Source organism: Ranitomeya imitator, chromosome 6 (assembly GCF_032444005.1).
Source record: "Ranitomeya imitator isolate aRanImi1 chromosome 6, aRanImi1.pri, whole genome shotgun sequence".
In the NCBI taxonomy this organism is placed as follows: domain Eukaryota; kingdom Metazoa; phylum Chordata; class Amphibia; order Anura; family Dendrobatidae; genus Ranitomeya; species Ranitomeya imitator.
In genome coordinates, this window is record NC_091287.1 from 547959994 (window position 1) to 547986651 (window position 26658).

General features: G+C 39.2%; 1 protein-coding gene across 1 annotated transcript in view; it reads right to left on the minus strand.

Annotated features, from left to right (window-relative positions):
• The window catches only part of COL22A1 (collagen type XXII alpha 1 chain), a 573554-nt gene that overhangs the window by 469264 nt on the left and 77632 nt on the right, over positions 1 to 26658 (minus strand). The window contains exon 3 of the mRNA XM_069732369.1: positions 24287 to 24853. Within this exon, the coding sequence (XP_069588470.1) occupies positions 24287 to 24853 (567 nt within the window). The remainder of the gene's footprint in view (positions 1 to 24286; positions 24854 to 26658) is intronic.

The following is a 26658-nucleotide window of genomic DNA, read 5'->3' on the forward strand; positions in this document are numbered from 1 at the left end:
GTACAATGACTGATAACACCTCTATATACAGTAGATAACACAGGATCCACCATTCACAATAGGTGATGTCACAGCTCACCTCCTCCTCCTGTACAATGACTGATAACACCTCTCTATACAATAGATAACACAGGATCCACCATTCGCAATAGGTGATGTCACAGCTCACCTCCTCCTGTACAATGACTGATAACACCTCTAAATGCAGTAGATAACACAGGATCCACCACTCACAATAGGTGATGTCACAGCTCACCTCCTCCTCCTGTACAATGACTGATAACACCTCTATATACAGTAGATAACACAGGATCCACCATTCACAATAGGTGATGTCACAGCTCTCCCCCTCCTCCTGTACAATGACTGATAACACCTCTATATACAGTAGATAGCACAGGATCCACCATTCACAATAGGTGATATCACAGCTCACCTCCTCCTCCTGTACAATGACTGATAACACCTCTATATACAGTAGATAACACAGGATCCACCATTCACAATAGGTGATGTCACAGCTCACCTCCTCCTCCTGTACAATGACTGATAACACCTCTATATACAGTAGATAACACAGGATCCACCATTCGCAATAGGTGATATCACAGCTCACCTCCTCCTGTACAATGACTGATAACACCTCTATATGCAGTAGATAACACAGGATCCACCACTCACAATAGGTGATGTCACAGCTCACCTCCTCCTCCTGTACAATGACTGATAACACCTCTATATACAGTAGATAACACAGGATCCACCATTCACAATAGGTGATGTCACAGCTCACCTCCTCTTCCTGTACAATGACTGATAACACCTCTATGTACAGTAGATAACACAGGATCCACCATTCGCAATAGGTGATGTCACAGCTCACCTCCTCCTCCTGTACAATGACTGATAACACCTCTATTTACTGTAAATAGCACAGGATCCACATTTGACAATGACCTATGCACAAATTAGAGCATGCCCAGTTTAAACTTATTTACAAACAAATAGTGTCTGTCTCAGTGCTTTGCTGCAAATATCCTTCTATATTATTTCTAAACACTCTACGGTGATTCCTTTGTATCTCCATTCACACTACACACACACACAAATGATACACCATTTGAAAGGTAAACTTGCCCCTTCAGCAATAAAATAGCCAAACAAAACACACATCCACGATGTGATCACAAAATACATTTTAAACATTAATTTTCATAAAGCTGCAGTGAGGAAAAATGACCTGCAGGTGGCACCACACTACCCCAAAGCACAATACCACTAAGCTGAAGCAAATCCTAACATTTGCCTTGGGGGCTTTCCAGTTTGCCGATCTCCTGGGAGTAGAATAAAAGTAAAACTTTGCCTGTTTAAGACTTCAGTTTTAAAACTGAAGATATAAATTAATACAGCCTAAAAGGGACCAGACAGGTTCTGAACCATCAGATTTTCCGTATTATTGGATAGTCAGTGAAAAGGCTATCTTCCTTCTAAGGTTGCCGCTTATTGGTGACCTGAAGTCACCTCTGGTTCCAAGTGAAAAACTGCAGCGTTGACATAACTCAGAATGTACATTGTTTCCCGATGGGAGAGATTGGTGGAAACAACCTTGCAAAAATTGAAAAAAAAATCCAACCGTAGGGAAAAAAATAATCTGCAGATATTACTTTTTTTTTTTAAAGGGATATTCACAATTATTATACAATGGTGTAAATACGCTCAGTTATGGGGTCAATTTTCCATCATTTTTACTGTCTAAGTGGCACTGCTGTACAGGGAGCTGCTCCGTTCACATACATAGGGCTGTGTTGCACTTCCCTACACTGCAGATAGATGGCAGTGCTGCTGTGGAGGGGAAAAAATGCTGCTGCCCCTGTTCTTTTGCAAGGTCCTGACAATCAGACCCCTTCTGATCAGTAAGAAAAATACCATTATGTTTACTGTTGGGGGATCTCCTTTAGGCTGGAGTCACACGAGGAGGCGATTTTCTCGCATGTAAGCATCCGTGTGACATTCGTATGGCGAGATTTTCTCGCCGGCTTGCAAAATGGACATATAATGGATCCATAGGCTCAAATATTCATGAAAACATATATACAGTCTATATATATATATATATATATATATATATGGCCTGTATGACAATTTCAAGATTTTTTGATTTTTCAAATATAACTATGATACAAAAAATAGAAAAATTGCAAAAATTAAAAATAATATAAAAGTGATATAAACAGGAGGTTATTTTCCGATGACATTTTCCCTTTAAGTTACCAGATTTCTAGGAAAATGCATGGAGAAATATAGCATTTTCTTCACATTTATACATCCTTAGGACATCTTTTTTACAGTTCCTTTCTATGGCACTCGATGTTATTTTTCACACAAACCCTGTTCTTTAATAGGGCAAATATCTTATTCTTTCTTCTGATAGAAAAAAAAAATCACTTTAAAGGCATTGTGTAGGATTAGAACAAAATAGCTGCTTTCTTGAAAAAAGCAACAACAAAAAAAACAGCGCCAAAGATGTTTAATGGTCGTGCGTGGTATTGCAATTTATTCTCATTAACTTCAATGGAGCATGGGTGCAATATAAGTAACCACTTAAGTGTGGCGCTGTTTCTGGTAAAAAGCAGCCATGTTATTCTAAACATGAACAATCCTTTACACGTGTTCACCTTGCACTATAATTTGTGGAATTAGTTGTTTCTACCTCCTCATTGAATGGATCACTCGTTACTCGTGTATATAATTGCTTCTGCTCGGCCGCCCGTAGCTCCTTACAATACAAGGATGAGAAGTGATAAGGACCTGAACAGGTTGTAACAAGTGATCAGCACCAACTACTGCAAGAAGACACAGATAAGTTGACACATGAGAGGGCTGGCGTTATCCTGTATATGCCGCACATTCCTGCTGCTCACAACTTCTACACAGGGAGATAATGACACAATCAATATCTTGGCTTTAATGATCCTCGACCACAATACACTAAAAGTCTGATTGTTGTGTGCCTGATGTTCTGTAAAACGTCTTCAGATTGTTTGAGATCTAGTGATTGTCAAGATTGTTGAAGGTCCAATGGATCTCAGAATCAATAGAGGTCCAAAACTTTTCAAGATTGTTCAAGATCCAGTGGTTCTTAGGATCGTTTAAGGTCCAATGGTTTTCAGGATGAGTGGTTTCCAAAACTTCTCATGATTGTTCAAGATCCAGTGGTTCTTAGGCTCATTCGAGGTCCAATGGTTCTCAGGATCAGTGGAGGTCAACAATTTCTCAGGATTGTTCAAGATCCACTGGTTCGTAGAATCATTCGAGGTCCAATGGTTCTCAGGATCAGTGGAGGTCAACAACTTCTCATGATTGTTCAAGATCCTGTGGTTTTTAGGATCATTCGAGGTCCAATGGTTCTCAGGATCTGTGGAAGTCAAATGATTCTCAGGATCGGTGGAAGTCAAATGATTCTCAGGATCGGTGGACGTCAAATGATTCTCAAGATCGGTGGACGTTAAATGGCTCTCATGTTTTTAGAAATGGTGGGGACTTCGATGGTCTCCAAGATTAGTGAGGATGCAGCTAACCTCAGGATTGATAGATATTTGATTGTGCTGGTGGGGTTATTTTGGTTCTCGTAAAAAAAAGAGTTTCTCTGGATCAGACAGAGTACAGTGATTCTCAAGATCAATGGTTCAATGATGCTGAGGATCAATGGGCATTTAGTGGCTGTGTCGGTTAATGGAGGTTTGCTGGATTTGAGAACTAGTGGGATTTTAATGGTTCTCAAAATCAATTGCAGTTCAATGGTTATCAAGGCATCTGAGAGTTCAGTGGTTCTAAGGCTCTAAGGTGGTGGATCAATGGTGCTCAGCAGAGTTGAGTAAAAAGATTCAGAGCACCCTCGTCCAGTGGTCATGACTGGAGTCTGTGGCTACTGGAACAGACCTCTATGAACTTCCTCCTAAATGCTTTCATCCCCAGCACTTCTGATTATAAGTGCTGGCGCAACATCATCATGGAATGTCATCGGGTCTATGAATCAGAAAAAGCATTGGGGATTCCATCAAGTATAAGCAGGTTTTAAAGACTCTGGTCTGGCAGCCACAGACTACTCACATGTCTGCTTATCTATGGTCTTGAAAATCTTTCTACTCAACTCTAGTTTTCAGGATTAGTGGAAGTTCAATCGTTCTTCGTAGAGTTGAGTAAAAAGATTAACAGAACCTTATCCAGGCCACATCAAAAGTCCATGGCTGTCAGACAAGAGCCCCACAAACCTCCTTCTATCTGCTGACATCGTAGACACCACTTTTAATTAGAAGACCTGAGGCAACATCATCATTGCATTGTGACACACAAAACTGTATTGGGTCTATTAATCATAACAAGCTCTGAGGATACAGCAGGTAGGATGAGGCATACAGGGGCTTGATACGATAGCCATGGAATACTGAGGAGACCACTTGATTAGAGACCTGCAAATAGTTTTGCTCATCTCTAATTCTTAGCATAGTTGGGGCCGGGGTTCAATTGGAGATCATGGGAGGTTCAATGTTTCTCGGATTTGGTGAGGGTCCAATGAATCGAAAAGTCATTGGCGCTTCAATGGTTGTCAGGATTGGTGAGGGTTCAATGATTTTTAAAATCATTTGCAGTCCAATGGTTCTCAGAATTGGTGGGATTTCAATGATTCTAAAGATCATTGGGGGTTCAATAGTTCTGAAGATCGTTGGTGTTCAATGGTTTTCATGATTGGTAGGGATTCAATGGTTTTAAAGATCATTGGGGGTTCAATGGTTCTGAAGATCATTAGGGGTTCAATGGATGTCAGAATTCGTGGGGACTCAATGATTCTAAAAATCATTTGAAGTTCAATGGTTCTCAAGATTGGTGGGGATTCAATGGCTCTAGAGATCATTGGGAGTTCAATGTTTCTGAAGATCATTGGAGTTCAATGGTGCTCAGGATTGGTGGGGATTCACTGGTTCTTAGAATTGTTGGGAATCGACGATTCTCAGAATTAATGGGTATTTAATATTTCTTAAGATCTCTAGTTCATAAGGTCTTAGGATATATTGAGCTTTCGTTCTTGGCAGGCCTGGTGTAATACCAGTGGTTCTGAGGTCCAGAAGGGAAATAGTGGATCTCAGAATTATTAGCGGTACTTGGTCCACGGCAATCCTCTCGCAAAGCCCCACTGTTTAAACTTTTGGGGCTTAACCCGATCAGTCACATTGTTCTAAAACTCACTTTACTGACCTGTCGTGAAGTTCTGACCGATGATAAAGCAGATAGAAGTAAGAGGTTTCCTCAATACATGTGCAGTCTAGTAAATTCTTTAATTTTGAAATATTCTGAACTGTCCAATGCGTCAAAAAAAAAAAAAGTCAATAGTGGACTATCAGGTACTATATTAAAGGAACTACCCGTCATATGTCCTAAAGGGATGGCAGGAAGAATCTTGTATTAGAGCCTCAACTTTTAATGCAGAAGCCTCAAGGACCCCTCCCTGAGGTCAGAAGGTAACGTCTCGCTGTTGGAAGTGAATCAGCAGTTTTTTTCATTTTCTTTCTACTTCTCGGTATTCAAAATCTGTGGTTTCCCTGCCCAGAGGATTACTCCATGCTCTCGCTGCAAGACTCCGTGTAACACTAGAACTGTAATTTCACATAAAAATAACTATGGAAAACCGCACCGTCTCCTGCTCACTCCCACAAACAATATTTTTAGTTGCTCAATGGGAATGAAATGTGATAGGTCCTGATTATATGAAGAGTTAATGAAAGGCGAGAGCAGGTCTGCAGGGCATGGACTGAGGGATAAGGGAAAGGTAATGTGCACAGGCACAGCAGGGACGGACGAGTCATCCAGGTCTCTTTACATTCAGTACCATAGAAAAGCACAGATGAATCAACACAGAAACAAAACGATATCTATCTATTATATGTATATTTATCTATCAATCTATTACCTATCATATATTACCTATCTATTATCTATCGATTATCTATCTATATATTATATATCTATTATCGATTATATATCTATTATCTATCTATTTATTATATATCTATTATCTATCTATATATTATCTATTATTATCTATTATATATCTATTATCTATTTATTATCTATCTATTATATAACTATTATCTATCTATCAATCATCTGTCTATCATTTATCTATCTATTATCTATCTATCTATCTATCTATTATTTATCAATTATCTATCATCTGTCTAGTATCTTTCTTTCTATCTATTATCTATCTATCTGCATCAATCCATCTATTTTCATTCTTTCTGTCCATCTCTATTTCATTAATTATTTTGTATTTTTCTATTTTTCTGTCTCTTGTTCTTTCTTTCTTTTTTATTTTATTTCCTTCTTTCTTTCTCCTTCATTTTATGTCTTTAGCCACAGTTATGGTGCATTAACACATACAGTACAGACCAAAAGTTTGGACACACCTCCTCATTTAAAGATTTTTCTTTATTTTCATGACTATGGAAATTGTACATTCACACTGAAGGCGTCAAAACTATGAATTAACACGTGGAATTATGTACTTAACAAAAAAGTGTGAAACAACTGAAACTATGTCTTATATTCTAGGTTGTTCAAAGTAGCCACCTTTTGCTTTGATGACTGCTTTGCACACTCTTGGCATTCTCTTGATGAGCTTCAAGAGGTAGTCACCGGGAATGGTTTTCACTTCACAGGTGTGCCCTGTCTGGTTTAATAAGTGGGATTTCTTGCCTTATAAATGGGGTTGGGACCATCGATTGTGTGGTGCAGAAGTCTGGTGGATACACAGCTGATAGTCCTACTGAATAGACTGTTTGAATTTGTAATATGGCCAGAAAAAAGCAGCTAAGTAAAGAAAAACGAGTGGCCGTCATTACTTTAAGAAATGAAGGTCAGTCAGTCCGAAAAATTGGGAAAACTTTGAAAGTGTCAGCAAGTGCAGTGGCAAAAACCATCAAGCGCTACAAAGAAACTGGCTCACATGAGGACCGCCCCAGGAAAGGAAGACCAAGAGTCACCTCTGCTTCTGAGGATAAGTTTATCCGAGTCACCAGCCTCAGAAATCGCAAGTCAACAGCAGCTCAGATTAGAGACCGGGTCAATGCCACACAGAGTTCTAGCAGCAGACACATCTCTACAACAACTGTTAAGAGGAGACTTTGTGCAGCAGACCTTCATGGTAAAATAGCTGCTAGGAAACCACTGCTAAGGACAGGCAACAAGCAGAAGAGACTTCTTTGGCCTAATGAACACAAGGAGTGGACATTAGACCAGTGGAAATCTGTGCTTTGGTCTGATGAGTCCAAATTTGAGATCTTTGGTTCCAACCACCGTGTCTTTGTAGAAAAGGTGAATGGATGGACTCTACATGCCTGGTTCCCACCGTGAAGCATGGAGGAGGAGGTGTGATGGTGTGGGGGTGCTTTGCTGGTGACACTGTTGGGGACCATCATTTATTTTCCAACAGGACAATGACCCCAAATACACCTCCATCCTGTGTACGGGGTATTTGACCAAGAAGGAGAGTGATGGGGTGCTACACCAGATGACCTGGCCTCCACAGTCACCAGACCTGAACCCAATCGAGATGGTTTCACACTTTTTTGTTTAGTATATAATTCCACATGTGTTAATTCATAGTTTTGATGACTTCAGTGTGAATGTACAATTTTCACAGTCATGAAAATACAGAAAAATCTTTAAATGAGAAGGTGTGTCCAAACTTTTGGCCTGTACTGTACATATATTTGACCAATTTCAGTCCAATCTGTCCAAAATCTGTGCATGTAAATCCTCATTTGATCTAATTGAAATCCGCCTCATATGATCCAACACTCCCCATCAAAACTCATTGGCAGCTTTCTGTCAATGTATAGTGTACACAGGAAACTGGCAATTAGTGATGTGGGCGGGGTTATACACAGAAGCCTGTCAATCATTGGTGTGGGCGTGGTTATACACAGCTCAGCATTCCGAGCTCTGCTAGTTCTACAGTGGAGAAAACTGTGTTTCTATGACAACTGCTGCACCCAGTAAACTGAGTGACACATTACTGGAATCTGAGTCTCTATCCCTACAACATGTTAATGTGAAATTACATAGCAAAACCTGGTGACAGATTCCCTTTAAAGTTTTAGTTATTATTATTTTCCCACTACACCTCTGATTATTCTGTTTTTTTTTTTGCAAAATCCTCCATACAGTTCCAGAGATAAGGGCCTTTTAATTTATGGCTAGTTATTATGGTGTTTACAAGGAAGTGTGGCTTACGGGGTAATAATACAGAGAAGCTTAAAGACACGCCCATGAGGATCCGGTATCCAATAAAAACCACTGAAAATTTTCACTAAAAATAAATGTCCACTTCTCTGGAACCGTATGCCGGATTGTAAAAAAGAAAAAAGTAAAATACTTAGGGAGGCAACAGGAATAAAATACGAGTAAAAACTGGACACTTTTAACCTGGCTCCAAGTTCTCATTTCGGAGAATAATGTATCTGGCTACGATCCGGCGTCCAGGATCTTATTCGCGCTGTCCACAGTTTGGGCAGCATGAATTGCTTGACAAGTTTAATCAAAGCTCCAAAACCATTCATAGAGTTCAATGTTTTAACACTGGTTCCACCAACCCTCCAGCTTAAGCGTCTCTGAAACCCACTCAACTCTGACACCTGGAGACACCGTCATATTTCTCAACCATTATCTGGACACTTAATATTTGGATTTTTTTTTATATTGGCCTTGTCCCCGCTGTGCAATCTGTGTCTGGACTGATAACCTGCCTGAGCACTTCCACACTTATCTAGAGATTATCCAATCTGCTCTACGGACTGAATATCATTGGAGTATGAAGTGTTGGTAAATGGACAGTTGGCGTGGGGCCGGGAGCTGCCTGACACTGATACGAAGGAGATTTTCGAGGGTCAAACTCTTAATCACTGGGTTTTGGGAATTTGACAACATTTGTAGAGATAATGGAGGTGCGGGACAATGGTTTGATGTGGGTTGGTAACAGCTAGACGCTGAAGCCATGGTGGAAATTTTATTCATAATTATAATAGGTGGCTAGTAGAGCATAGCACCTCAATTCTTCAGTTTTTCGAAAGTAAGGGTTTTTTCTTTCCTAGACTTTTCTTCATCCAAAGCAAACACTTCCTTTTTTTTCCTGACACAGAAAGAGTGTTTGGTTTGCTTACCCCAACAGATAGGCTACATGCCCCACAAGACTCCTTCTTCTGAAAATGGTTAGGGTTGTGGTAGTGTTGCCCAGCACCAATAGAGGTCCACATCAACAAAAAGATGTGCAGGATACTGGTCAACTGACCATGTTGGTAGTCTGTGGCCAATGGACCAGAGTTCTGTGAACCTTCTCTTACATGCTGGTATCTCAGCTGCCTATTCTGATTAGTAGGCACAGCACAACAACATCATTGATTTCTGGCATATGTCCACTATTCAGAAAAGGAGCCATGGATGTTAACAAGTAGGAGGAGGTTTGCAGAGTTGTGGTCCGGTGGCCATGGTCTTCCGATTTGGTCACCCTTAAAAAGTAACCATTAGTCCTATATAGGCCCACATATGAAAGCAGTTTGTATTTTTCCCCTTCTTCCTATAGATACTATAGTTTAGTTTCACACTTCAAAACCATAATAGCAATGTAACATAATGAGAAATAGGTGAGTTACAAATGTATCAAATGTTACAATGACTCATCATAATGCACCATCTTGATAATTTGTCATGGGCACTTATCTCACAAAAGAGGACTAAATGGTGTTGTTCAATTGTTAATGAACCCCCTGGTGCAGCAAAAATATATAGAAAAGTATACTTACCTCCCATAAGAAAATGTGTACTTATTTCTCTTTGCTCCTCTGATCCCAGTCCTGTGTTTCCGAATGAGCAATGTCACGTGATCGACTAAAGAAACAGTGTGTACGGAAATGTGAAAGCTGCAGCCAATCTCACAACACTGTTTATATCAGGTGATCAGAGAATTATACGGCACTGAAATCAGAGGGGTCCATGAAGTAAGCACCATTAATAAGGGATTGTCCAGGAATTCATAATCTCTTAAAAATGAAGTAAACTTGACTGATGTTAAATTAGGTGTGAAATTACACTTTTTATGCTGAAAAATACAAGCATTGCGTTAACTCAGTCACGGTAACCTTTGCTAGATCTGTAACTTTTGAACCACATTCTGAACAGGGGTTTGTGTAATGTTGTCACTATGTAAGCAACTGGAGCACCAAGGACACTTATTCCAATGCATATATTGGAAACATAGAAAGAAGTTTGCATATGAGGGAGCGCAAGGTGCCCCCATTGCGGTACCCCTTTGTTGCAAAAAGCACTAGACTTTTAAAATTAAATAACTGTGTATGAACACAAATACTAAAAGGATCAAGAACAAATCAATCAGGTGATGATGAAAATTAAAAAATTAAAGAAAGAATTCCTTCACTTTCAAGTGTGAGAAACGCGGAATTGCCCCCTAAACTTCTTGTGCATTGCTTGTTGCTATAACGTCACTTGTAACATGTTGAAAGTCTGTAAAGTATGAAAAAGACTGTAATGTATGCTGATACATGATGACATTGTTTTGACATTATAGATGAACTTTTAGATCCAATTCATATTATTGCTGGAATATTTTTACACATTGGGGTCGCTATCTCTAGTTGTTCCATGGAAGTGAATGGAACAATGGTGACTTAAAAAAATTGGATTGTCCATAATAGAGGATCCCTTAAAAGGCTGTTAAAAAGCAAACCTAAGCCTCTTGTAGATTTATTATAATCTAGTGTCAATAGTTTTGATCACGCAGCCATATGTAACCTTAGATGCCCCCCAAATTTATGTCCATTTTAATCCCTTTAGTTATTTTTGACTTTGCATTTCCTAGGTAAAACAGAGCCGTTTGCATCTCAGCAATGTTACCTAATAATACTTTGATAGACATCGCTGGTATTCTGCAGTCAGAAATAACAGGCATCTCCCCCCAATGAGCCGCCGGTAACCCGATAGAGCGTGCAGGAATAGGAGCCAAGAGCCGGGACATGGCGGTGCCTTCCAAAATAAAGTGAACAGATCTACAGTCTGGTGAACAAAAATATCCATAAACATACTAGTGCTAATCAAAGGGTTCCTCCACCAAGGTAGGAAATCCCACAAGAAGCATATATGGGGCGTGAAGAGCCAGTACTAACCAAAGAGATACAAAGTATCAGAACACACCACTCAAAAATAGTATAAAAAGATAACAACTTTTATTAAGAATACATACATGTTTTAAAAAAAGAAAAGAAAGTAACAGCGATCAATACATAATAAGGGGAAGGATGATACCCGAGTAAGGTGCACACAAACCAGAGAATGAGGAAAAAGTAACAGGGGCATGGGGATGGCAAAGATATCCATACTATACCAGCTTCATAATAACAAGCCTAAAAAGGTTAACCATATTTGCCCAAGATGAAAAGTGCAAGTGCATAGCAGTTGGTAATATTATTAGCAGCACATACCCATGAAATCCACCTGTCCTCAGTCTCGCAAAAAGCCCCGACGCGCGTTTCGCAATCTTGCTTTGTCAAGGGGAAGGCAAGTTGTGCGTGTCATGTCTCTATTATGCCCCTAATATATAAAGCCCATTCATTAGCGCACCCGCCAATGCGGCATCGCGCATGGCACCGCCGCCCCCGGATCCCAGGTGCATCTGTTTCCGGCACTCACAATCGGCGTGCGGGGAGGAAATCCTCCATGACGTCATATCCGCACAGTCGATGGTAAAGAGGCCTTCAACAAAATGGTGGTTCCAGGGTGCGATGCGCATGCGCGTCGCCATCTTGTTAGGGCCCGATCTCAACACCATAGAGAAACAGATGAAAGAAAACAGCCGATCGCGCTGGTATACATAACCCCCAGTCCAGGCGGTAAGGAACGCGTTATAGGAAAAATATATGCGCTATACCATATCCATTTAATCAAAGATGAAACAAAGCCTTCAAACAAAATATTCTTAGTAGTTCCCAGGTAAAGTGCAGATGCGCACCGCCATCTTGTTGGGGCCGAATTTTAACAATATAGATGCAGCTTAAAGGCGCCGATACCAATAATATATGTAACCCCGGGTCCAAATGGTAAATAGCATATTGTGCATAGCAACAAACGCAGTATACCACCACCGCACAAGAAAGCAAAATATAATAGAAATACATTGATTAATATATATTAGATGTCAAAAAAGAGGAGGGGGAGAGAAAACAAATAACAAACAATGGGAAAAAGAATAGAAAGAGAACAATATCCTCATATCATTATCAGACAGAACATATAGATTCAAAAGAAAGTCCTCTTTCAAGATTCTTCAATCATCATTAGTGTGGCTTTTTCTCTACTAAGAGATCCTTGATATGTTCCAATAGTGTCAGACGCCGTAGTGCTGTAGAATGGCAGGTGCTTTAAATCAGGGCATTAATTATGGAGCAATTTTCCGTAATAATTACTAAAACAAAAAATAAAGAGGAAAAAACAAACACAAGCATAAGTAAAGACATAAACACAAAATTAAATTAAAAAGCAGAGAACTATAAAAATGGAGCAAAGCTCAGTTTCTCGTTAAGCCCTGCAGGGGACATAGTACCAAGTTCTACAGTCCATCTTGTTTCAGTTTGTGCCAATAGTTGTTTTAAGTTGCCCCCTCTTATCCCCCCATGGATCCTATCAATGCCTTTGACCTTAAGGCCTCGGGGGTCAGAGTTATGATGTAATAAAAAATGTTTTGGCAACGTTTTTAGTGTAGACACATCCTCCACCTCCTTTGCAGCTTGAATATCCCTCACGTGCTCTCTAACTCTAATGCGCAGCTCCCTAGTTGTCAAACCAATATAAATTTTGGAACAGGGGCACTGTGCAAAATATATGACATGTGAGGTAGTGCAAGATATATAATGGACAATATTATATTCTTGTGTACCAGCAGCATTTTTAAAGGTCTTGGCCCTCACAATGTTAGATAGATTGCACGCCATGCAATCCCCACATGGGAAACAGCCCCATCTCTGTTTAGAGTTACCAAAAAAGCTCTTATGTGGGGCCACATAGTGACTCCTCACTAATTGGTCCTTCAAATTTTTGCTTCTTCTTGCAGTGATAAGGGGTCTTATAGAAATTTCTTTATTTAGTATAGGATCGGTTTGAAGAACAGGCCAGTGCTTGGTCAGAATCTGACGCATAGCACCCCACTGACAATTAAACGTTGATATAAATCTAATTTGGGTATCACTTTTGTCAGTCTGAGCGCTAGAATTGCAAAGTAATTTTTGGCGCGGGGTATATTTGGCACGATGGTAGCCATATTTGATGTTTCTTTGGCTATACCCTCTTTCAATAAAGCGATTTTTTAGATCTTTTGCCTGCTCTTCAAACCTGTCTTCCGTGGAGCAAGTACGTTTTGCCCTAAGGAACTGGCCAATGGGGATTGCTTTAATAGTCGAATGAGCATGTCCCGAGGAGGCATGAAGAAAAGAATTAACAGAGGTATCCTTCCTGAAGATGTCAGTATGCACGGACCCTGACTCATCAACAGACAGAGCAATGTCTAAAAAGTCGATCCTGCGTTCATGCCATTTGTATGAAAGTCTAATGTTATAGACATTATCATTCAAAGATGACATAAAACTCTCCAATTCAGGGACCGTTCCCTGCCAGATGATAAGAAGATCGTCAATATACCGAAACCAGCACTGCACATGGTCGGCGGCGCACGCCCCCTCCCCACGAAAAATCTCCCTCTCCCAAAAACCCAGGAAGAGGTTAGCGTAGGCAGGCGCACACGCCGCCCCCATGGCAGTGCCGCGTTTCTGCAGGTAGAAACGGTCCCTGAAAGTGAAGAAGTTATGGTACAATACAAATTGCAATAATTCTAACAAAAGATCGACAAAGGGTCCGTCCAAATTGCTCATCTCCAGGAAGTATCGTACGGCCTCTAGACCATGTTGGTGGTCAATACACGTATAAAGGGACTCGACGTCCGCGGTGACAAGGAGCATATCTGGATCCAGGCAAAGACCATCAACCCTAACCAGGACGTCCACGGAGTCCCTGACATAGGAGGGCAGCGTTTCGACCAAGGGTTTCAGGTAATAATCAATAAATTTACACACAGGGTCACACAGCCCTCCAATGCCAGAGACTATGGGACGTCCCGGCGGGTCGACGGGATCTTTATGAATTTTGGGGAGGAGGTAAAAGGTAGGAACCTTAGGGAATTTTGTCATTAAACCATCCAAAATCTTTTTGGGAATGAGTCCTTTCTCCCAAGCCTGGATCAGAATGGTATCGAGCAGGTGTGAGAATGCGGTCAGAGGATTCTGAGGAAGCAACAAATAGTAGTTTTTATCCCTGAGTTGTCTGAATGCTTCCTTTTCATATTTTTCTGTCGGCCAGATCACGACATTTCCCCCCTTGTCCGCTGATTTAATAACCACGTCATCTAATGATTTAAGTTGTTTCAAAGCACGTCTATGATCGTGACTGAGGTTATCATATCTTATTTTAGTTGGTATTTTCTTAAAATCCTCAGTCACCAGTCGTGCAAAAATATCAATTTGTGGACAGACGGACAAGGGGGGAAAGGTTCTAGATCTAGGCACGACAGCACTCGGGAACCCGACCGCATTTTCAGAATCCTGCTCACTCAGTAGGCCCTCCAATACCTCCAATGCCTCCAGCTCCGTGTCACCGCGGGCGTCGACATCCCCACCTGACCGATGATGCAGCCTCCTCAGGACAAGCTTCCGACAGAAGAGGTGAAGGTCTTTTACCGCTGTAAAATAATGGAAGTTGTTAGTAGGGGAAAAAGATAAACCAAAACTAAGAACCTCCTGTTGTGCTTGAGATAAGGTGTGTGAGGAGAGATTAATTACCTCCAAGTTATTACGGGCACTGCGAGTTTTCTTATAGTATTGTTGTGGAGGAGTAATTTTCCCTTTATTAAATTTATTGTTCCTCCTGGGATTTCTGGTGCTTGGTGCTGTGATGAGGTTTTCAGCAGATGGGGCACTACTACTGGGTCTTGGTTCGTCGATGGAAGTAAATGATGACATAGACCCTGACCTTGATCTATTTGATCTTCCGGTTTTATTAATTCTCCTCCATCTATATACCATTTTGTTCTGGAAGTCGAGATTGTCACGCTGGAACTTCCGAGATTTTACATTAACAATTTCTTTTTCCCATTTTTGAAAACATGATTCAAGATCTTTGTTAAACTCCTCCAGGGCCGCCCCTGATAGTTCCTTTTTAAAAAAATTGGATTGTCCATAATAGAGGATCCCTTAAAAGGCTGTTAAAAAGCAAACCTAAGCCTCTTGTAGATTTATTATAATCTAGTGTCAATAGTTTTGATCACGCAGCCATATGTAACCTTAGATGCCCCCCAAATTTATGTCCATTTTAATCCCTTTAGTTATTTTTGACTTTGCATTTCCTAGGTAAAACAGAGCCGTTTGCATCTCAGCAATGTTACCTAATAATACTTTGATAGACATCGCTGGTATTCTGCAGTCAGAAATAACAGGCATCTCCCCCCAATGAGCCGCCGGTAACCCGATAGAGCGTGCAGGAATAGGAGCCAAGAGCCGGGACATGGCGGTGCCTTCCAAAATAAAGTGAACAGATCTACAGTCTGGATCTGACGACTTGTAAAACCATTAATAGCTATGGATATTTATGGTATGTTGTAGATAACAAAGCTCCATGATGAGACCATACTGTATGGGGAAGACTCCGCAAACTGAAATCATTTTATGACAAAGAGGAAAAGGTGATGAACGCAGAGTTATCATTTAAAGGGAGCCTGTCAGCAGGATTGTGCACAGTAACCTACAGACAGTGTCAGGTCGGCGCCGTTATACTGATTAAAATTATACCTGGTGATGAAATCTGTCTTGTGGTTGTTGTGTAATCTTTATTTTCATTTTTGAGATAATGATAGGCTCGCATTCCAGGGCGGCCTGTCGGGGGGTCTTCATGAGGTGCTCTCACTAGGTATTCATCAATATGGCTTCTGACAGGTCACTGATCCCTCACTGACCCGCCCCCTAATTTACATCATGAATATTATATATATATCTTGAAAAAAAAAAATCCCATTCTGCAGGCAGATGGCAGCCGTGGCTCCTGCAGAATGATCACATATGTACTGTGTGTAGAATTAATTTCTTTGACGTTCTCCCAATATATTTAAAAAAAAAATCCGTTTGAAAATGGCGCCGGACACGCTTTCACAGTAGATCCAATAGATGCTACTGTGGAGGCATAAATCCACGATTTAATGGCTACATATTTGGACGTTGAATCATTCAGCATTGCAGTTTAAATCCACGTTTTGCCCCCTTTTTCTTAATCTCTGGTTGGTCACGAGTGGACCGGTGGATCTGCTGCAGCAGGATATATCTATGAGCCTGTCTTTCGGCTCAAATTGGTGAGTAGAATCTGATCTTCCTAATCAGTTGTATCTCGAATAAGATCCTATTGCACTCTTTTCTCCAGCAGCATTTATTGATTCTTTCTGGAGGCTGACATACCGGCACCGGCATGCCAATGTTAGGAGGTTTAGTCGCCAGGCAAATTACCTGGTCAGAAAGGAAGAGGACTAGAACTTTATAAAGCCACCTGTTGAAAGCCGCAATTCTACAAGTCACTATCGGCCCTTTATCAAGTCTTGTAATATGACTTCGGATACAAGCTACATCAGAATCTCAATTTGCAGACGCAGTGTTTTGGGTTATTACCCCTCTTCAGTGCAAAGTGCAAACACCGTGTTTTGGGGTATTGCCCCTCGTCAAGGCTCGTCAAAGGGTCTGTAGTGATTTGTAGAATTGCTGCTTCCAACAGGCGGCGCTGTAGAGTTTATGGCCCTTTTTCTCTCTGAAGAGACAATTTGCGGATTTAATTTCCAATGGAGCATTGCATGACAAATTACTGCTTTCTCCCAATTGCCCTCCAGAGAGTCACTGACCACCCTCAAAAAACACAGGATTAAGGCAGAGTGCCCATTCCAGTGGAGGTATATGTACAGGGTGGGCCATATATGGGGATAAACCTGGGTGGGCCATGTAGATGGATGCACCTAAATAAAATGGGAATGGTTGGTGATATCAACTTCCCGTTTGTGGCACTTTAGTATAGTTTAGTGGGAGGGGGAAAACTTTTCAAGATGGGTGGTGACCATGGCGGCCATTTTGTAGTCGGCCATTTTGGAACCAACTTTATATATGGCCCACTCGGGTGTATCCATATAAATGGCCCACCATATATATAGCACGTTGCTCATATGAGCATCTGGAATTTATAGGAACTTAGAGGAGCTGCACATCAATAGGCACAAAATACACTTCAGTATTTTAGAGATTCTTTCTTGGGTCCAAAATGAATACCACATCAAGAGTAAAATATATACTTCACAAGATGTGACCAAGAGAAGCATTTCGGCTTATAAATATAACATCAGATGTAGGAAAGTCACTGGAGGGCACGAGATGTTCCCCAAAAGAGAAACCAGAGTAGGTAGGTCCAATCAACTTCCGATATTCTTCGAGAGCATCATCTGTGACCACCTACTGACTTTCCATTCTTCTTGGAGACCCTAACTACCCTCTTCCTAACCTTCCCCTCCACAAAACCTATGCAACGTCATGCTGTGTATGTTTCACTGCTTTCCACATACCCACCACATTCCATTTACCCAAGACTAATATTCTACATAGAACTGTCAAATATAGTGTCTCCCTTTGTTGCCCTCTCCCTCTATCCTTCCACATTGCCAATACATCAACTTTCTTCATCCCCCAGCCCTCTCCTTCCCCAAGAGGAGTATGAATGATCTGTGATTAAGCTCCTGGGGGGACAGCCAGAATGACAACAATTAGCACAGGAGTGATGGTGGCATTTGAGGTCTCTGGCAGACCAGAATCCTAGTGGCAGGAAATTTATGCTAATGACACGTCACAAAAACTAACAGATAGAATCACTGAATCATAGAATGTTAGAATTGAAAGGGACCTCCAGGGTCATCGTGTCCAACCCCCTGCTCAATGCAGGATTCACTAAACCATCTCAGACAGATGTCTGTCCAGCTTCTGCTTGAAGACTTCCATTAAAGGAGAACTCACGACCTCTCGTGGCAGCCTGTTACACTCATTGATCACCTTCACTTCCAAAAAGTTTTTTCTAATATCCATTCTGCATCTTCTTGTCCCTTTCAGTTTCATTCCATGTGCAATTGAGAAAAATGATGATCATTCTACATTGTGACCTCCCTTCAGATATTTGTAGACCGCTATTAAGTCTCCTCTTAGCCTTCGCTTTTGCAAACTAAACATTCCCAGATCCTTTAATCGTTCCTCGTAGGACATACTTTGCAGTCCACTCACTATCCTAGTAGGTAGCTTTTCTCTGAAATTGCTCCAATTTTTCAATGTCTTTTTAAAAATGTGGCGCCCAGAACTGGACACAGTATTCCAAATGAGGTGTGAGCAAAGAGGAGTAGAGGGGGATAATTACTTCACATGGTCTAGACTCTATGCTTCTCTTAATACATTCTAGACCTGTGTTTGTCTTTTTTTGCTGCTGCATCACACTGTTGACTCATGTTCAGTCTGTGATCTATTAGTATACCCAAGTCTTTTTCACATGTGCTGCTGCTTAGTTTTTTCCTCCCATTCTGTAGATGTAATTTTCATTTTTCTTGCCCAGATGTAGAATCTTGCATTTCTTCCTGCTAAATACCATTCTAGTAGTCGCTGCCCATTGTTCAAGCTTATCTAGATCCTTCTGAATCCTTTCTCTGTCTTCTCTAGTATTAGCTAACCCTCCTAGCTTTGCATCGTCTTATCTAGGTCATTTCTAAAAATGTTGAAGAACACTTGGGCCAGGACAGAGCCTTGTGGTACAACACTTGAAACACTCTTCCATATAGATGTGCACCTATTTATTACCATTTTTTGCGTAATATCACTGAGACAGTCATTATGAATCCACCTAACCGAAACCTTGTCAACCCCACAGTTGGTCATTTTTTTCAATAAAGATAGTATGAGATACTTTAGAAAATGATTTGGTGAAGTCGAGATATACTATATTTACCGCATTTCCCTGATCCACACAGTCAGTGATTCCATCATAGAAGGAAACTAGATTAGTATAGCATGTCTTGTTGTTCAAAGATCTTTACTGATATAGATCCTCATTATGTGGCCTTCACTGTCCAAAAAATTTGGAGATATAACGTGTCTCAAATTATTGTAAGGGAAATAGACAGGAGTTAGCAATACATCGGACACTGCACTGGCAATGTCTAGAAGAGACTAAACAAAAAATCCACATATCAATTTTCTCTTACTGAAATGTCGGATTTTCTAAAGGTCGAGGGGGTGTAAATTCCAATGGGTTCTTCGCCTGCTTGCACCCATTACCATTACCTATCTCAAAATTTTATTTTACTCAGACGTCTTCTTGGAGGATCTTCAGTGAGAAAAGAAGATTTATAATATAAAGCATTCCTGACAGAATTTATGACTGAACTGCCATGAAGGCAAGTGTGAAATATTACTAAGTGAAATTTAATACAACAAGCAGTGAAATAGTAAAGATTACATCCTACAGAGAGATTTATTTATAATGAGGAGACGATATATCAAAACTAAGTGAACTTTGTATTGTACTAGAAATAATTCATAGTGGAGTTATATTCTTGTACATAGTGGCAGTATTAAGGTAGTTATATTCTTGTACATAGGGGCAGTATTATAGTAGTTATATTCTTGTACATAGGGGCAGTATTATAGTAGTTATATTCTTGTACATAGGGGCAGTATTATAGTAGTTATATTTTTGTACATAGGGGCAGTATTATAGTAGTTATATTCTTGTACATAGGGGCAGTATTATAGAAGTTATATTCTTGTATATAGGGGCAGTATTATAGTAGTTATATTCTTGTACATAGGGGCAGTATTAGAGTAGTTATATTCTTGTATATAGGAGCAGTATTATAGTAGTTATATTCTTGTAGATAGGAGCAATATTATAGTAGTTATATTCTTGAACATAGGGGCAGTACTATAGTAGTTATATTCTTGTACATAGGAGCAGTATTATAGTAGTTACATTCCTGTACATAGGACAGTATTATAGTATTTATATTCTAATACATAGGAGCAGTATTATAGTAGTTATATTCTTGTACATAGGGGGCAGTATTATAGTAGTTATATTCTTGTACATAAGGGGCAGCATTATAGTAGTTATATTCTTGTAGATAGGAGCAATATTATAGTAGTTATATTCTTGAACATAGGGGCAGTACTATAGTAGTTATATTCTTGTACATAGGAGCAGTATTATAGTAGTTATATTCTTGTACATAGGGGCAGCATTATAGTAGTTATATTCTTGTACATAGGAGCAGTATTATAGAAGTTATATTCTTGTACATAGGGGGCAGTATTATAGTAGTTATGTTCTTGTACATAGGAGCAGTATTATAGTAGTTATATTCTTGTACATTGGAGTAGAATTATAGTAGTTATATTCTTATATATAGGGGCAGTATTATAGTAGTTATATTCTTGTACATAGGGGCAGTATTATAGTAGTTATATTCTTGTACATAGGAGTAGTATTATAGTAGTTATAATCTTATATATAGGGGCAGTATTATAGTAGTTATATTCTTGTACATAGGAGCAGTATTATAGTAGTTATATTCTTGTATATAGGGGCAGTATTATAGCAGTTATATTCTTGTACATAGGAGCAGTATTATAGTAGTTATATTCTTGTACATAGGGGCAGTATTATAGCAGTTATATTCTTGTACATAGGGGCAGTATTATAGTAGTGATATTCTTGAATATAGGGGCAGTATTATAGTAGTTATATTCTTGTACATAGGAGCAGTATTATAGTAGTTATATTCTTGTACATAGAGGCAGTATTATAGTAGTTATATTCTTGTACATAGGGGCAGTATTATAGTAGCTATATTCTTGTACATAGGGACAGTATTATAGTAGTTATATTCTTGTATATAGGGGCAGTATTATAGTAGTTACATTCTTGTATATAGGGACAGTATTATAGTAGTTATATTCTTGTACATAGGGGCAGTATTATAGTAGTTATATTCTTGTACAGAGGGATAGTATTATAGTAGTTATATTCTTGTACATAGGGGCAGTATTATAGTAGTTATATTCTTGTACATAGGAGCAGTATTATAGTAGTTATATTCTTGTACATAGGGGCAGTATTATAGTAGTTATATTCTTGTATATAGGGGCAGTATTATAGTAGTTATATTCTTGTACATAGGAGCAGTATTATAGTAGTTATATTCTTGTATATAGGGGCAGTATTATAGTAGTTACATTCTTGTACATAGGAGCAGTATTATAGTAGTTATATTCTTGTACATAGGAGCAGTATTATAGTAGTTGTATTCTTGTACATAGGAGCAGTATTATAGTAGTTATATTCTTGTATATAGGAGCAGTATTATAGTAGTTATATTCTTGTACATAGGGGCAGTATTATAGTAGTTATATTCTTGTACATAGGGGCAGTATTATAGTAGTTATATTCTTGTATATAGGGGCAGTATTATAGTAGTTATATTCTTGTACATAGGAGCAGTATTATAGTATTTATATTATTGTACATAGGAGCAGAATCATAGTAGTTATATTAACTGTATTATATTATAGTAGTTATATTCTTGTATATAGGGGCAGTATTATAGTAATTCTATTCCTTTATATCGCAGGCAGTTTTATAGAAGTAATATTTTCATAAATAATTTGCAGCTTTGATGTTTTATTTGATATAGTGTATTTAATGTTCAAAGCTCCAACCACATGATTAGTTTTGAATAAAAAGAAATTGTTCAGTCACTGTACATTGCAAATGTTACCAGAGGGATTTTACTAAGTGTCTCACTAACGCGATAATTTGTCTGGTTGTATTTTGTCTGAACATGCCAGGACGCAGCCGAGTCTGTGGATGTTTTCCTTGATCACTCATGATGGCCTCTCTGAATTATATACTTGAAAAGCTCCTTCATTGTCCTAAGCTGGAGGAATGGAATCACTTCTGTGCTTCACCAACTTCAGAAGCTCAGATCAGATTTTGTCTTCTTAATTATTGATGCAGTGAAATATTGTTTGTAGAAAATATGTACATATATTTTTATTTCACATGCATACATTATTATATTTTATAGAGTAGCATTCAAAAAGCCACTCGGCTCATACAGAAAAGTTCTGAGATCCATATTCATGTTCAGAGGGTAAATCTGATCCATATACAGTAGATATATTCATAAGGACATAATTTGCAAATTATCATATACAAAATACTGATTTGACCTAATTACATACATTTTGTTTTTTTCTTATTGTCAGTGAATCTACATTTACATTCAGAGGTCACGTTATATGACCTTCTTTTTGAATTTGCTATAAATGAAGGTCATATTGATGCACAATGACCCTCCGACCTCTGACCATGAGGTTCTGACCTCCGACCATCCCAGTAAGATTAGTCAGGTTAAGTTGGAACAAACAATCTGACACCCTTTAAGGATAAATGCGTTTTCAACAGCTGAGATGACCACACATGTTCCTAGGAGTTCTCGATAAATGTACAATACATAGCACGGACAACACTGATTTAACAGAACCAGATTTACCTAAATGATTTGAAATGCAAAAAAAATAAATGCTAAAATCGAAAAAAATTTCCAAAAATCTTTGACAAACTATAGACATTGTTACCCCATACTGATACCAACAATGAACCCGACATGAGATGACAACCAGTTGTCCTGACAGCCCTTTATAAGGTCCCCAGATAACTGCCGGATCGGTGCTGATGTGGCTTGTCCTTTGCGAGAAAAAGATTGGCATTGAAATTCAACAAATTTTTATTCTTCTCTCCCTACGTCATCTGTCTTGGAAGGGCGGAAGGGCCAACTTGCTTAGAAGATGGTCTGCAGGTTTCAATGACTTTCTCCTAATACTTATCGGAGATCGCAGTCATGAATCATAGAAATGCAAAATCTGGGCAATAAAGAGACAAGACATAAACAGAATGGACACCTTTGAAATGTGGATCTGGAGAAGGATGTTATCAATACCATGGATGGCAAGAAGAACAAGCAAATCAATGTTGGAACAAGTCAAGCCAGACATGTCAATCGAAGCAAGGCTCACCAAACTACGCCTTGCCTACTTTGGACACATCATGTGAAGAGAGCAATCACTGGGGAAGACCATAATGGTTAGAAGAACAGGAGGAACAAGGTGATGAGGAACACCTGTAACCTTATGGCTCAATACTCTCTAGGCATAGGCAGAGAAGACCCTGGTGGACCTATGTTGGCTAGCACAAGATCGATCTTCCTGTACATTGTTCATCCATCAAGGCTCGAGATTGAGTCAAAGGCTGTTAAAAAAAAAAATCTGAATCAACATATAATGATCTACATCTATCACAACTTCGCATCTAGGGGCCCAGTAGAGCAGGGTTTAGAAGATGAGGTTGTCAATGAGCCTCTATTGCATCACTTACTTGGTGCAACTCATTAGTGGTCACTGATAACTTAATCCTTCAGTTGTCTAAAGGTGCCTAAACAGCTCAGATAACAATCGGCCTAATGCTCATTTGGATGACAGTTATCTGTTTTGAAACCCCTACAGGCTTGCAACCCCGGCCAAGTGGAGCATGCATGTACAAGTATTGGCAATGGAAAGGGAGTAGGATACTGCCAGGCACTTCTGGAGCTGATGTTCCTACTTAGATCAAATCTTGAAATTCAACATGCCTTCTTTTCCTTGTCATCATCTGGTTGAGTTGAATCAGAAGAACATAATAGTTGCCTTTAATTCAGGATTGGAGGAATCATTAATGGTCCCATTAGCCTTATAATGTACGTGTTTATGGCCAAAGAAAAATTGGACTTGGTTAATATTTGTTCAGGGATAAATAGATGTGATCACTGATAATTATAGTCAATAAATCTCCCATGTGCACCTATTAAAAGAAGCCTAATCCTTTCATTAATGAGCTGTATCAATGGTCATATAAAAAAAACAATAAATGTAAAACAAAAAACGTCACAATAGTTGCATCAGATAACACTGCAATAAAACAACATTTCATCTGTTGGAAACGAAAGGATGAAAAATGAGTCACCTACTTTCACAAAGTCTTCTTCTCAATATCCCTCGGATTTTGTCGATGGCGTTGTAGTCAGAGACATGGAAGACATGAGCCGACTTGGGCTCCGATGCAATCTCTTCGAGCTCTTCTCTGAGGGCTTCCCCAACACCTACAGCAAAAATCCTAATTCCAGCTTTATGAGCGGCCGTCGCCGGCTCCAATACCAGATCTTGACTTCTTCCATCGGTCAACAAAATGGCAACTTTTTTAATGGCTCGTTCTCTGGGTCTTCCGCCAGCCTCCTCGGAAAAACTGTATGTTGTGATGAATCTAATAGCATCTCCCGTATTGGTGTTTCCTCCGTAGTACTTAATGTTCCTGGCGGCTTCTTTTACGTCATCACGAGTCTGAAATCTCCCCAGGTCGAATTCTGTGTATGTTTTCCCACTGTACCTTACAACCCCCACTCTTGTCTTATCTGGTTCAATCTCAAAAGTATCCACCAAGTTTGAGACCCATTGACGGACTTTTTCAAAGTCTTCCTTGCCTACACTGGAGGATGTGTCCAAGATGAAGACCAAATCGTAATGGACATTCTTACAACCTATGAAATCAATGGAAAAAAAGTATTAAAAAATATACTCGGATGCTAAATTAAATTTTGTTTTTAACAAATTCTGAATGTAAAACCCCAAACCTCTGAACCACTGAACATTATATACTAAAAAGATTGAAAGACTTTGGAAAACCATTCTTAAAGGGAATGTCCAGTCAATTGCTTTTTTCAAAAAAAATATTTGAGTGGAACCAAAAAAACAAACAAAAAAAGTAATGCTTGCACTCAAAAACCAACTATTCTCTGATTCCTGTATTTTCATAGGAAATGCCCACAAAGACAATCAGTGGCCGGAGAACAGACTCGGGGAGCACTGGAACAGGATCGGTGGGGATTGGAGAAGATGTACCATGTTTTTTTTTGTTATGGAGTCTTTTTTAGAAAAGAAAAAAGAATCTGAACACTTTATTTCAATGTGAATTTGTAAAATTATTTAAAAAAAAAAGTGAAAAGTGAATAAAAAAATATATTTTTTATGATGTAATTTAAAATAATATTTGGAAACCATAAGGAAAAAAAAAAGAAAGGGCCGTTAAACTCTCCAAGAGTTACATAAAAAATAAATGAATAAAAAAGTTAATTGATATCTTGAGTAAATAAAGTTGATACCTAACTCTACTTAATAAACGCTCAATTATGTCGAAAATTTTGACATGAAAGATCAAGAGCATTTTTGGCCTCCTGCATTTTTTTTTTATTTTTCTTCATCAAAGCCGGGTGAGATAGAAAAGCTTTGAAAGGAATTGTCTCGGGAAAAATATATACAGTATTTAGCACTAAAAAAAAAACTGTGAAAAAATGCATAAATTATATATAAGAAATTAAAAAAAAAATCAGTGATTCCACCTGAGATGTTCTGATCATCATTAATGATTTTATTTTATTCTTAATTTCTTATTTTTAATTTATGCACCTTCAAAAATATGTTATAGCATCGAACTCAAAAACTAGAGGAATAAAGGGGCAATGGGAAACAAATAGTTATTATTATTATTATTATATTATATAAAATTATAATTTTATATTTCCATTCTGGATTTATTATCAGTTGTACTATTGTAAATATTTGTCCAAATCACAGAAGATATGATTTATATAACATTTTTACCCTAGAAAACCCCTTGCTATGCGGTTACTACAATGCATCCACTTTGCATCTCTTTAGGGAATCTCTCTCCCATGTCCCCCCCCCCCCCCCATCTCAGTACGTTTTTGTTCTTCTGCCTCTTTTGTTTCCTTCTCTTGAAAGAAAAATGATTGAAAAGGCAACTGGTGGATGTGAGATCTCCACTGACCTCTGAGAAGACGAGGTAAAGTCCTAGAAGACTCCCACGTTAATAGATTAGCAGTGGAATGGGGGAGTGCGGCATTTGTGTACATAGGAAAGTGCGTTGGGTTTTCATCCTCCCCTCCTTCCCGATTGGGGACTAAAGCTCAAGATCTGAAGGAAACTTCTTTGAACATTTGCACATTTCAGTATAACCACAAGTTACTAATTCTTCAGTAATGTCAGTCTGTGTAATAAGGAAGAGATTGTGAATCAACGTCACCGGCTTTGGTCAAAGTGACAACTGAGGAGAAACCACAAGATCAACGAAAAGGGAATGGTGGCCACAGACGATTCCTCTCTACTCCTTGCTGATTGAATCTTCTCTAGTTTAGCTAGTGTCTTTGTGACTACTGGCAGGACAGGGCTGTACCTGCAGCCATTTAGGTAGGACAGGTAGTCCATCTGGTTCCTCTAGGATGGCACATCCATGCTGCCACCACGGGAGTGTTTGTTATGCCTCCCC